General features: G+C 39.6%; 1 protein-coding gene across 1 annotated transcript; it reads right to left on the reverse strand.

Moving 5' to 3' along the window:
- Positions 1-1749: 1749 nt before the first annotated feature.
- On the reverse strand, positions 1750-12403 carry LOC139066225 (uncharacterized). The gene is made up of 10 exons (XM_070548548.1): positions 12043-12403; positions 10828-10920; positions 10315-10461; positions 9583-9743; positions 8452-8588; positions 8216-8309; positions 6630-6962; positions 6347-6521; positions 6133-6254; positions 1750-4964 (listed from the first exon to the last, which is right to left on the reverse strand). The coding sequence occupies exons 1-10, from the start codon at positions 12239-12241 to the stop codon at positions 4650-4652; spliced, it is 1776 nt and encodes a 591-aa protein (XP_070404649.1). The 5' UTR covers positions 12242-12403; the 3' UTR covers positions 1750-4649.
- Positions 12404-14522: the final 2119 nt, after the last annotated feature.

The raw sequence follows: 14522 nt of genomic DNA on the forward strand, positions 1-14522 counted from the left end.
CTTACATTCTTCATCATCACAGTGAGACTCAACATTGTCTCACTGCATCTGGACACGACGATTCAAAAGTAAAATGAATGGGTTAAAGTTACAGATACTGTATTGTGTGTGTAAACAGCTAGCGAGAGTCCGTCCGTGGACCGTGCGTGGCAGGAGAGGCAGTTAGCTACAATGCTAACGCAAAAAGTTCCTTTGCAAAACTTATAAAGTCTACATACCTCTGCTTTGGGCCCGTTTTTATTCTTCTTCCTTCCTTCGCTTTGGGAATGCTGATCCCGATGGCTTAGGTGTTCTTTTCATCGTAAAATATCAAAAGTTTAAAAGCAACTACAACAGGATGTCCTTCTGTGCTACCCACACACGTGATCTATGGCACCCTTAACGGTCAAATGCTTCAGAGCGGTGGCTCAAGCGGGAGCTCGAAATGCAGCCAGATCATTAGAATTTAAATATTGATGTTTTAATTTCATGTCATTTCAGAGGGGAATTTTGAGTGTGTAGAGAGCGCATTTCATATAACAAACATAAACTTAATAAACTTTTTATTTTGCACCCTGTTCATCAGATGGAGCCCTAGGGCCGCCTGTCAGCAAAGCCGGTGTCGGTACAGGATCTGCTCGGGTGCAAAATTGGCTCGGGGTCCGTCGACTGCCGATGACGTCTAAGTAGTTGATTGGCTGAACATTACGGAAGTTACGTAATCACGTTACGTTGTTATCACGTTACGTTGGTCCAGGCAAATCTTTCTGTTGGAAAGATGGACAACTTTTACAAAGAAATCCATCATTACCTCTTTGAAAATACACTTTTAGCATAGAGCTGCATGTATATTAGCAGGGCCAGATTAAGACTTTGTTGTACCCTGGGCAACAATATTCAAGGGCCCCATCATCACGACCCAAGGATCACCATAATATGGTCACATACAGAATATTTTACTGTAATATGCAGTAAATATACTCAATGCTTGAATGCCTGACATCACGTAACCCGCTCAGGGTAACCTTTGACCCACCTTGTGTGGACTGACCAATGAGGAGAGGGTCTTAACTTGAGGCCGTCTCTTCATTGGTCAGTCTGCATGAGACTGACTCTCAACTGACGTTCAGTCGTAGGCAGCGAAGCGTCTCTGTGCAGCGCAAAAGCCCGGGTGGACAGTTTGTTTAATATAGGGTGATCATATTTCCATTTCCAAACAAGAGGACAGGGGATCTGTGCCTATGACGTCACTATGGCAACGCCACACAAACCACGCTGGGACCCATTTTTTGTAAGAACTACATTAATATCAGATTCTGTCAATAAAAGGGCTCTAAAACAATTCATATGTAAATATTTAGCATGTTTATTGCAAAATCTCATTTTTCTGCTTTAGTGCTGCAACAAGGTTTTATTAATAATAAATTATTATACCTTTTGTTTTACTACAGCATCGGTACACAGCAAAATCGTCAGTGTAAATTTAACTCGGATAGTGTTATTTTTAACACTATTGCAGTGTTTATATAATCCTCACCAGTCCAGTGTTAAAATTACACTTTCAATAGTGTTATAAAATAACACCATCAATGGTGTTGTTTTATGACACTTTGGAGTGTTGTTTTATGACACTTTGGAGTGTTGTTTTATGACACTTTGGAGTGTTGTTTTATGACACTTTGGAGTGTTGTTTTATGACACTTTGGAGTGTTGTTTTATGACACTTTGGAGTGTTGTTTTATGACACTTTGGAGTGTTGTTTTATGACACTTTGGAGTGTTGTTTTATGACACTTTGGAGTGTTGTTTTATGACACTTTGGAGTGTTGTTTTATGACACTTTGGAGTGTTGTTTTATGACACTTTGGAGTGTCACTTTTAAGTGTATTTAACACTAATCAGCACTAATATTTGATTAAATTTTTAACAAGTGTTTTTAACATGTTCTAATTATCAATTTGTTATGATATTGTGAAATTCACAGCAAACACCAGTTTGGTTGTAGTTAAGTGTTTGCAATAGTGAAAACACTCCCATAATCAAAATTTCACATTTCACATGAGGCAACAGAATAATGTGAAAGATAAATGCCATTCATCTCTATTAAGCCTGAACGTAATTGCCTTTGAGGCTCAAGAAATACAACGATACATAAACAAATTAAATAAAAATCCTTTAATTCCAAAGGTCTTCCAAGCACCAAAACAAACTGGCCACCAATCAGCTGCTTTAATACAACTAAAAATAAAATAGAGGCACAACATACTGACCAACACCACTATGTGCACATTGCAAGTCAAACGGTTTGTAACTGATGAGATTGTCTGCTTTCACAACATCCTTTTCTTCAATCTTAAACACTTTGTAGGCATGAAAATGCTCACTGAAGTTATCGACCACAAGCTTGTCCACAAGGAAGTACGTGGTACTGTCAGCTAAAATGATCTTTCTTATCTGACTAAATACAGGCATTTCATTTTTAACATCACAGCAAATGATTAGTCCTTGTCTGTACTCTGTTCCACTTATTTTGATCCAGGTAGAAGAAAATAAGTCTTTTGGTGCTGCATGCAGCGCTTTTGCAAAGATCTCTGTATTGTCCTCAGTGTCCACATTAAATGATTTCAAGGGTCCATGTTCGATGCGATTTAAAGGTGACGTCTCCCAGTGGTATCCTATGGAGATCTGGTGTTTTTTTGCAAGGGACTTTGTGACATTTTTAAAGTTCTTAACAGTGTTTTTGAAAACCTTATGTTTAGCTTCAAACCTCATGCTCCACATATGTATTAGAGGCCCAATTTTTCTTATGCAAGCAGGATAATGGATCATAAAGTGATGTTTTGGGATGAGATTCTTATTTGGATACAACTGTTTGAACAAGACATGGTGTTCTATTATCAAATGCTTTAGGTGTACTGTCATGCCAAATGTAAGAGACGGAGAAAATATTATGTTAATGATCTGTAACAAAAGCAACAGCAAAGTCCAGTTTGGGTTTCCCTCAGGCAAAAGATCACCTAAAATGAGAGGAAGGTTTCTTATAAGGCAAAGAGTCTGAGTGGAATTGAGCCCTATGCTGTTGCCACTGCTTTCCAGGTTTATCCTTGTAGGGCGATTTTTGCGCTCCAAATACCCGTAATCAAAAGCATAAACTCTTGAAAGGAGATCGCTTTTTGACAAAACATTTTCACAAAGATGCTCCAACAGTAACTTTATCTCATACTGTGCCACCCCTTCAAGAATGTCGTGCATTATGTCCAAAGAGAAATTGTGGCAAACATGAAAGAACTGTAGGCCATTTAACGTTGAATTGCGCTTTAAGCCAAACACTGACAACTTCTGTGGGTCTGACTGCAACTCATTGCAATGCATTTCAAACAAATCCTTTCCACGCAGGATTATCTTAGGGTCATCTTCGTCAAAAACAGTCTGGGCATCATCTTTCTCAATCAAGCACAAACGGCAGAAATGTCGTGCACTGAAAGACTCAATAAAACCCAAAATTGAGTGCATTGCCAAGTTATCTCCAGTTATCTGACATATAGTGCCATGAACTTTTTCAGTTGAGAATGGTAAAGCGATGCCAGAATGCTCCAGTGTTTTGATGTCACTTATTAGAGGTTGTAGAATTGGATCAAATCCATATTTTTTCACATCTTCAGTGTGAAACAGTGCTACCAGATGAATGTTCATAAGAGCAGAGTTGAACTTAGGTGGCAAGTTTCTAAGGACAAAATAAAGAGCACCGACTTTATGGACAGTGCGTTTTGAACCCAATGGGTTTGCAGTTTCAAAGTCGTCATAGTACAACTGAATTTGCAAGGAACTCTGACCTTTGGAGAACAAGGGATGTGTCTTACAATAACTTCCATCACAGAAGTCTTCAAATGTGTTTGTTTTTGATATATGTGCTTCACTAAGCAATTTACAAATTTCTGCATTACGACACATAAATTTAATGGTTTCTAAAATTGGAATGTAAACAAATGTTTCTTTTACTGGAACTTGATCATAGGTGCCTGTTGATTTATTTCTCCTTGTATCGAATCGAACTCCCAACATTATTTCAACAGGCTCCACAATGCCCCATTTCTCTCTGAAATATGCCATTCTTTTAGTTTCGGAATTAAAGCTAACAAAGGGGTTTTCATAATTGTCCAAGCTTTCATTTAATGTAGACCTCACAGGGTCATCCTTGGAGAAATGAGCCAAAATGTCATTTTTTACCTGAGCGTGTAGACCAGTAGCAAGATCTTCCAAATCACTAACAACTGATGAAACAGCACTATTTGTCATACCACTTCCTTGCAGTTTACCAATTATTGAAGCACAAATATGTTTCACATTTGCAATAAGATCAGTTCCTTTCTCCTCAAAGCCATTATTTTCTGGGCTCTGCGTGGTATTTGTTTCGCTTTCTTTAGTGTCACCATCTGAACAGTTAACAGGATTTTCTTCATCAAGACTTTGCGAAAGATCCTTTTCATGAACAGCTAAATGTTTTTTGAAACCTGAATATGTAGAAAACTGTCGCCTACAACGATCTTGTGCACAAACCAACTTAAACCTGGTGCTTGGATAGAAACTATGGTCAAGTCTTAAATGAGTTATTAGTAACTGGCAAGCAGCATGAACAGCTTGACAGATGAAACACCTGAACATTTTTTAAACCTAGTTAAAGAATTTTGCTCGAAGCTCACAAACTCTTGGAGATCCACTTGTTGTTGTAGCATCGATGTTGTAGATCGTTGTTTGCACAAAGGTGAAGAGCTGGACCAGGGACTCATCATAGGACAGGTTGAAAACGTAGTGACATTTGAACAGTTCATCAAAAGCACCCAATGAGCTGGTGGCTTGGCAGGGGATGAGGTGCTTGTCCACAACAATGTAGAATGCACCAGTTTTGTTTGGTGTGCGACCAACTGCAAGAATGTATGGCTGCTTCCCCTCTCGTCTCTGCAGGTGTTCATCAATGCTGCAGTTTGACTGAGAAACAAAAACACATACAAATGAAATAGACATTTTTATAATCGTATTTATTGCTGAAACACTCCAGTATGGTCATCCAGCAACCAACAAATGTATAAAATTTTCCACAAATAGATGGTGAGAAACTAATTAAATGTTTTGCTTTTATGTGAAGGGAATAAACCTATGAAACTGGAAAGAACACTTAATAATCATCAAACTTATATAGCGCTTGTTTAGGACACTCAAAGATGCTTTTATGCACTCTCACATTCACACACTGCCAGTGATGGTAAGCTACTTTGTAGTCACAGCCGCCCTGGGGAGGTCTAACAGAGGCGAGGCTGCCATTTGGCGCCGTCAGCCCCTCTGACCACCACCAACACAGGCAAGTTGGGTGAAGTGTCTTGGCCAAGGACACAACAGCAGAATACACCTGGCGGGGGCTGGAATCGAGCCCATGATCCTCCATTTATGAGGCAAGCAGCTTTACCACCTGAGCTACTGCTGCACCAGTAAAAAAGCAGTTGAGAAATGAGCAACTTCAATTTTTTAAGTGCTTCCTGCATGCTATACAGCAAACTGCATATGGTGTGTACATATGGCAATAAGAAAACTATAAAAAGTACTTTTGTAATGACAACTTGCATATAGGAAATAATCCATGCATCATTCGTTCTATTCCATCTATCCATTTTTAATCACTTATCCAGGGTCGGGTCGCGGGGGCAGCAGCCTAAGCTGAGAGGACCAGACTTCCCTCTTCACAGCCACTTGGGCTCCTCTTGAGAAATCCCAAGGCGTTCCCTGCATTCATTTCAGCCGCTTGGGTAGTGACCAAAAGAAAGATTGCGGATACAAACGGCCAAAATTAGTTTTCTCCACAGGGAGTCTGGGTTCTCCCTTCGAGATAGGGTGGGAACCTCAGTCATCCGGGAGGGGCTCGGAGTCGACTCGCAGCTCCTCTGCGTTGAGAGGAGCCAGAGAAGCTACTGTTCCCGTGACCCAACCCCGGACAAGCAGCTGAAAATGTATGGATGGATAACCAAATAAACAAAATTTGCCTTTTTTAAACTTTGTTTAAATAGAAAATGAAAAGAACGAATGATACACGGATAGGAAATAATAGTCTGTTGCTAATGGGTTACCCTAGTTTATTAGACTGTAATAGAAGAGGCGTATTCACCTTGTGAAAGTGCACCATTTTGTCCACCGCATCACAGGGGCTAATTTTTGTCCTCTTTCGACCAGCAGTGGGTGGCAACAAATGAAGAAGGAGCAGCAGAGAAGCCATATCACTGTCCCAGTCTTTTGGCAGGGAAAAAGAAGGCATATTAAAATTCACAAATAAAAAAGCTTGAGCTTGCTGGACTACAATGCAAGAGTGTGAGTAGCCTTACTGGAGTCATCATCTGTTGAAAGGTTCTCAGCAGCTTTCAGAAGTTGGCGAACCTCCGCTGATTGAGTCAGATTTCGGGCCTCATCAATAACCTTGGGTTTAAATGTCGTGTCCCATTTCTCAAGCATTTTAGAAGAGGTTTCAGCTCCAAGCAACAGTTGGAAGTCTTGGTTTACCTATTAATCATTAACGCATGAAAATGCTTTAATTAAATAAGCACCATTGTCAAAATCTGACCAGCTAAGACTGCAGTCAATTGCAGTCGTATTAAAAATACCACTTACTAGTCCTTTAACGTCTAAAAAACGTGGGAATGTTTTGAAGACATCTGCACTTGTCTGTGGATCATGCACAAGGTCCTGTCGATGTTGAAAGGTCATCTTCATCTTTTGAAAGACAACTGTCTCATCGTTACAGTGAAGAAGAAATGAAACTGCCTCCCTGCAGGCATCTCCATCAAGCTGTTGAGGCACTGTGGTTGCTGTTCTTTTACGGTTTGGTCCTTGCACATGAGGTGAGGTGGCTACCTTCTCTGGCCTCTTATATCTACTCCTGGACATGGTTTTGAGGCGCCACGCTAAATATCCTGTGCCTTTTTCCCCATCATAGAAGTGCTCCTGTCAATGAAATAAAAAAAAAATATTAGAAAATAATGTTCACTCACATATCTCAGAAGAGCAACTTAAATTTTACACAAATTTAATTTTCAAATATGGGGTACAACACACACACACACACACAATTTTTTAGACCTTTTTTCTAACTGGTGAATTATATTATGTCAAAAACTTAGGAATGCACTTAGTTAACCGCTTAATTGCCGTTAATGTTGTAACCGGGTAAAATAGTTTTTCCCGGTCAACAGTTTCATATCCTGCTGCTGCGTTTCCGTATAATATATTATGTGCCACTAGAGGGCGCAATAGTAACACTATTATAATGTTTCCCGGGCAACCACAGAAGAAATTAGCTTGTCAAACACTGAGCAATTAGCACTGTGGAAGCAGTTTATTCTTTGTTATTTCATTCCTGGAACACAATAGGCCTCCCAACAAAGTGCTGAGCCTGGCAGAACATGTCAGTGTAATTATTTAGTTTAATGTAAGGAAAGGAAGTATTTTTTTTAAACCGTGGTCTCCAGAATGCGCTTATGAGCATGCAATTGCCAGCAGCGATGTGTATTTGATGCCAGACGGTTCACTGCACAACTAGTTCCGAGTCTGAAGGACATTCCAGCTGTCATCTCACTCTTTTCTTTTTGTTCATAAATGTAATGAGCGTTGTTGGTTGGTTCCGGTTAACCGGCTATTAATCGTTAAGGGGCATCATTAGCCGGTTAAAGAAATTTTCAAAATGTGCATCCCTACAAACATTGAACAGTTAGTCTGAGTAGATTTTTCTTCAGGTATACCGTATTTTCCGGACTATAAGTTGCACTTTTTTTTTCCCATAGTCTGGTATATAAGTCACAGGACCAGCCAAAGTGACTTATATACCAAATTATGTAGGCTATACCGCGCTGCTGCAGGTCGGCTCCGACCCAGGAATGAACTCCCCTGTCCCGCTAGGAGGGTTTCAAACACTGCCAAACTCTGCTGGAGATCGTGGCACGCTGCTGAGTACCGCTGATGCAACAGCTTGTTTTTTATTCTGTTGTTACCAGTACTTGTCTTGCAATGTGAAATGCTTGGTCTCAGATTTTGTAAGAAAAATAAAATTTCACCCCAAAATGCAACTTATTCCAGTGCGACTTTTATGTTTTTTCTTTCTTCATTATACATTTTATGGCTGGTGAGACTTATACTCCGGAGCGACTTGTACTCCAGAAAATACGGTATATATATATATATTTTTTTTATTTTTTACTTACGTAGCCTTTTGGAGAAAAAGGATCCTTCAGTGAAGGAAAAAGCGTAATGGATCCCAGGGCATACTTCTCTTTCTGCTTACGTGAAGGAATCCTCCTTACAACAAAGAAAACGAATACAAACAAAAATTAGTAAGTTATAACAAGGTTTTATAAAACCGTAATTCAGTACATCTTGAAAACCAAACATTCCTTTTGCTAGATTGATCCTTTTAATCTGAATCAGTCCAGTTTCTTACCCGTGCATCTCAGTCATATGACTAGCCAGTATGTTAACAAGTTGCCTGCGCGTGCGATGCTGCAGGGATTTCTCGGACTTGTACTCTTCCAAGACATCCTCACCTCCAGGTTTTACATGCAATGCATTCTCTACCATCTACAACAAGTTGTCAATTAACAGAGACAGGTTATGTCTTGCGAAATAAAACAAAAAGTATAAACCATCATTTTTCAGTTCTTACTAATAGTGCATGGTATAAACTGTACAAGATGTAACCGGTATGATTTTGGCCTACGATAAAGATTTACTATCGGCTAACTGGCGCTTGCTGATGACGTCATTGAGGAGTGCGACAGTTCAGCTCTTTAAGTAACAAGGCTGAGCGTAAACTTGTCCCGCTTTTACATGAATGTTGTCAATCTGCGTCAGCTCTGGACGAAACACAGAGAGCAGAGAGCGTGAAGATGTGATTGTAAAGAGCATGAGGTTACATTGGTTACACAGACCTTGTTTTGTAGTCTGATGCTGAGCAGAAAAACATCCTCAGAACAATATGATACATTATTGAATCATTATCGTTATTTGCATTTTTCACTTTAGTTCAGACAATTTAGAATCTAGTCTGTCACATTTAGCTTGTTTTTAAAATATCTTCATCTTTATTCATGTTATAATTTTGTTGCATTGTTAGGAAAAATAACCTTAACATTAAAACTGAGATGTTGTATTTAGTTAAGTTTAGAAAATTAAATGCAATTTATAATAAATAATATATATTGAAATTTATTGTATACTTTAGAATTATTTGTTATGCAATTTAACTGGGCATGTCAGATTGTTCAAAAACAGTGATTTTTACATTTATAAACAGAAGAGAAGAATAAATCGAGATATATATCATTACAACATGTGCTTCAAAATTTAGCGCAATATCAGTTTTAGGTCATTTTGCCCTTTCCTAGTTCATACTAAAACAGACAGAGCTACTTCCCTGCCAGCCAGTAAAAATAAAAAATAAATACCTGCAGCAGCTATTCATTCAGATTATTTTATCATACAATTTACAATTTTTTATGAAACCATATTTATACTATAGCAATCTGAATTATGCCAATTACAGTAGAATTTTTTTAAAATGAATCTGAAGTACCTCTTTTGCAGCCTCAGACTCTGAAACTTCTGTGGTAGACTTGTTCTTGACCCCAGAGCTCAATCTACTTCCAGTAACAGGGATCCCCAAATCTCTGTGAAGATCACTGTCACTAGACGATAGTGACACGGTATCCGTGAGGGAGGATGAGGTTGAATGAGCTATAAGAAAAAAAATTATAATTTCAAACATGAAGAAAAAAATAACTTGCCAACCTGGTGGAGGAGTGCAGTTCTGAGGTAATTCTGCCATAAGTATATGTGTTTAATAAAATCAGCTAAGTATGAAATATGTTGGTTTCATTCCATTTGTTTATTTTATACTAACATTTCATATTCAATTAAAGAGATTAAGCTATAATTTTTCATGAAGGTAGACAGAGTAAAGTGTGATTAGGGTGTATGGGCTGTTGAGTGCATGTGTAACATAGCTTTTATTCTTGTATGTTTGCACCATGTGTTATCCGCATATTATGTGTAAAGTCCTTATCTGTTTAATTATGTAGACCAATTTGCATTATCTTTTCAATAAAATAGATTTCTTAACAAAATTCAATTTGGCTGGATTTTATGCAACTGCAAACAACCACAATTTTAAATGTTTGCCTTTTGGATACTGTTGCTGATCGTTCGAATAGCCAGCTTGTTACAGCCAAAAGGTATTATAAAAATCTGCACCTGAAGATCCATGAGCATTCATTAAAATAAGATTTAACAATGAAATGAAACTTACCATCACCTGCTGAGCTGTCACTTACAGTCAGGCATATGTCAGGATTGGCCTCTATCAGTTCAAGAAAGATGTCTTCCTCCACTGCTGTATCAGTCTCATCAAAAATGTGCAGTTCTGTGACATCAGGAAGCCCAAACTTGTTTTTGACTAAAAGAAGATGATAACATATGAGGTAAATATGTCTGAAGCAAAATTTAGTCTGAAAGAAAGAAGAACTGTATTTCTAAAGCTACTCTAAAATTCCACATTGCTTTCACTTAAAAATGAAGTTTAGTGATGTGACACTTCAGTCACTAACTTATGTGCATACAAAACAAATTTCAGTTATTTACATTTGCTAACTTAACACTGCAAGTAAACATTTACATGTGATGTGAAAATCTACAAATTCTGCCTTTGTCGAAGACCAAATAAAATTACTAAGAAAAAGGTACAATAAGTATAAGTAGTTTAAAATAACAAAAGATTTAGCTTGTTCAGATTGTTGTGAAGGTACACAAGACAGCTACCCACCTTCACTGATGAACTCCAAATATGTGAACCCTGGCTGTAACCGTATGTACTTCTTGGAACTTTGGTGTTTCACCTTCAGCAACATGATGATTTCTTAGGAAAAAATGTCAAAAGGAGAAAAGTAGTTAGTGTTTGATATAATAAAATAGATTTATTTTAAACAAAACATAACTCAAAGCTGGCATAAAAATGAAAAATTCTCAAGTTTTAGTCTCTATATTTATTCTTGTTGCTTATTCTAAAATTTACATATTTCAAACAAACAAGTGTTTTAAATCAGTAGAAATCTAAACAATATTTAAAGAAAAAACTTAAAACAAGACATTATTCATGCTTAGAAAGAACAGAAATGGAAAATCTTTATATTCTCCGTTTATCCAATGTGCACGGATTGACTCGTTAAATCCGCTTGTGTGTGTTTGGTAGTGACTTTCTCTACTGTTTAAGCACAAAGAAGAACAATTACATGCATGGTGCTTAAAGAAAATAGATGAGCTCGCTCTTATCTGGAATTATAAAGTTCTAAATCCCGCTGAGTCATTCGGCTGCGGGTGTTTCTGCTTCAGAAGCAGTTTGTAGTTTACCTCGGTAGTTTACACGAGGAAAGCAGAACTACGTCCACACCCGACTGAACTGTTCTGTCCCTTATATTTTAACAATGTCAATCGCTGTGTCCTCCATCTTTTTCCCATTCGGAGAGCTATTTTTACCAGTCATGTAACCTGCAGCAGTGGGCTAAAGCTTCACAAACATTTGCCGTTAGCAGCGCGTCTGCCTGCTGCCGAGTGGCTGTTCTTTCCATTGAGATTCTAGCGACCCGTTCTCAAACGTCTATCAAGAGAAAGTGTTGTTTGTCTGTGTATGACCATTTTATGTTAGCATGATGCGAATTAGCTCCCCAAACCGGACAGGCGCCTAAAATTAAGTCGGTGCAACGGGACTTCCGGGAATCTCACGATAATTTCCCGCACATTTTGTGCTGCACTAATTAACTTCAGTCCATTTTCTCAGGGTTTAGGGCCAGCCGAACTAATTTCTAAAAAATTCAAAACGGCGCTAGTCTATAGCTAATCAACTCTGAGGCTACCGAGCATCTAAGCTAGCTTTAGCTGGATACAAAATTTTACATCTTACAGTCTAAAACCGAAATTACATTAAAGTCCCATTTTATGTGCTGTTTATGGCTCTTTATTAATAAATATATGTGGTACTTACCGTTTGACGTTGAAAACTTGACACTGCATCTGCTAGCCCGCGCTGCCTGGAACTTTCTAGAGTTGCCCGCTCTCCTCTCAGACCGGATGTAGAAATGAACTCGACAGGAGAGTTGGCGCTTAACTCGCGCTGTTAGCTCCACCCCAAGAGCTATTTGGACACCGTGGGTGTTCAAACCACACCAGGATTCAACAATCATCAACTCTAAATCATTTTCACCAGAAAATTGACACTAATTAACACTGCAGATTTTGCTGTGTAAGCTTCCTGTGCACAGATTATTAAGGATGCTTGTTTCAGCTGTGAGATTAGACGATAGGGTCAATGAAAACATAAGTTGTCCCACACTCCATGGAAACGTTCAGAGAATCCACAAATAGTGGCTTTCAAATGGTTTTGTTACTTTTTACAAGTTTAGAAAAGCAGCAGATGAGACAGCGTGCCTGATAATTTAGTTTTTCATCTATTAATATTAGAACATGTCAGTAATGTCTGAGGGGCTTTTATAAACACTGTATAACTAATACTCCTGGAGAGGTTATGAATTACACAGAGGCTTCTGGGGAGCCCAGTTATGGGGGGGGCATTTTGCCTTGGACCCCAAAATGTCTTGAAACGACCCTGGGTGTGTGACTGAGTTTTGAGGGTGATCTGAATTGTATCAGATGTATAAATATTACATGTGTGTAACTTATTGTTTTATACTGGTAAAAACGTGTAGTGGAGATAAATCTACCTACATTTTACTTTTCAACACTTTGTTTTCTTGTTTTTTTTAACTATTTCCTGTCCTGTCTGTCTCTCATCTTCCTGCGTCTCCTCTAAACTCTCCAGAAAATCTGCTGCCTGGATTCTTACTTTTTCACCTCAGCAGTTACTTCTGAGCAGATCAAAGGGATCTCCTGACCGTAAAGCGCAGAGCGCGTTTCGATGCTGCGTCAGTGAGGTGACATCACCGCAGCACAGGTGATGAGCTCCGCAGTAGCAGAGCGCTTCAGGCACAAATAAGACAGAAAATAGAGAACATGTGCGGACATGAACGATTGTGTGCTAATTATAGTTTTTTGGTTGTGCCACTTTGAGAATGGACCGTGCGCTGGAAGCAGCTGCCTGGAGCGCTGCGCAACAACGATCAGCGCGCTGTGCCGCTCTCTGTGCTCTCTGCTCAAAAGAGTCCATAAATAATGTAATATAGGTAGAAAACGGCTCCCCTGGATGTGTAGGATATACAGTTCCCCCATAATTCGATCTCTGCTCCTGGATGAAAAACCGGACATTTTCATCAATACAAGAACCCCCCCCCCGGACGCCCGAATAGAGAGTGAAAAGTAGACATGTCTGGGGAAAACAGGACGTATGGTCACCCTAGTTTAATATAAAGCGGGAGATTACAGATACAGTACTTTGCTCGTGCCCTTGCTCCCCTGGGCCCTTTAGAGTTCGTGGGCCCTGGACAATTGCCCAGTTGCCCGTATGGTTAATCCGGCCTTGACCCACTGACAAGCCGACTCTGATCATTGGCAGCTCCATAGTCAGAAACGTGGCATTAGAGGCTCCAGCAACCATAGTTAAATGTTTACCTGGGGCCAGAGCGGGCGATATTAAATCTTATCTGAAACTGCTGGCTAAGGATAAGCGTAAATACAGTAAGATTGTTATTCACGCTGGCGGTAACGACACCAGATTACGCCAATCGGAGGTCACTAAAATTAATGTTGCTTCGGTGTGTAAGTTTGCCAAAACAATGTCGGACTCCGTAATTTTCTCTGGCCCCCTGCCTGATCGGACCAGTGACGACATGTTTAGCCGCATGCTGTCCTTCAACCGCTGGCTGTCTAGGTGGTGTCCTGAAAACAACGTGGGCTACATTGATAATTGGAAAACTTTTTGGGGAAAACCTGGTCTGATGCGGAGAGACGGCATCCATCCCTCTTTGGATGGTACAGCTCTTCTTTCTAGGAACATGGCCAGTTTTATTAGTCCTCCATGACTACCCAGGGTCCAGACCAGGAAGCAGAGTCGTAGTTTAACACACCCCTCTGCAGCTTCTGTACTGTTACCCACCCACTACCCCATAGAGACAGTGTCCTGCCCACGGCCAAAACCACACAGATTAAATATCAGGCTTAGTAAAGCAAACCATGGAAATCTCATAAATATTAGAACAAATTCAACTGAGCAGAAGACTAGAAAAATTAAATGTGGGTTGTTGAACATTAGATCCATTTTTTCTAAGACTTTGTTAGCTACCAAAACCAAATGATTTAAAGATGCATTTCCTTTGGTTACTGTCATGGTCTGCATCTCCCCTCATGTGTCTCCTTGTGTTCTCCATCCCTCTCTAGGTTCTCCTTTTGTGTCTCCTAGCGCTCTCATGTGTCTCCTGGTGTTCCCCATTTGCCCCCAGATCTTCTGCCTTCTAGGTTTCCCTCCTCAGATATTCCCCTCCTGTGCTCCCGTGGCCCCCTGCAGTCACGCCC

Source organism: Nothobranchius furzeri, chromosome 2 (assembly GCF_043380555.1).
Source record: "Nothobranchius furzeri strain GRZ-AD chromosome 2, NfurGRZ-RIMD1, whole genome shotgun sequence".
Taxonomy (NCBI): Eukaryota; Metazoa; Chordata; class Actinopteri; order Cyprinodontiformes; family Nothobranchiidae; genus Nothobranchius; species Nothobranchius furzeri.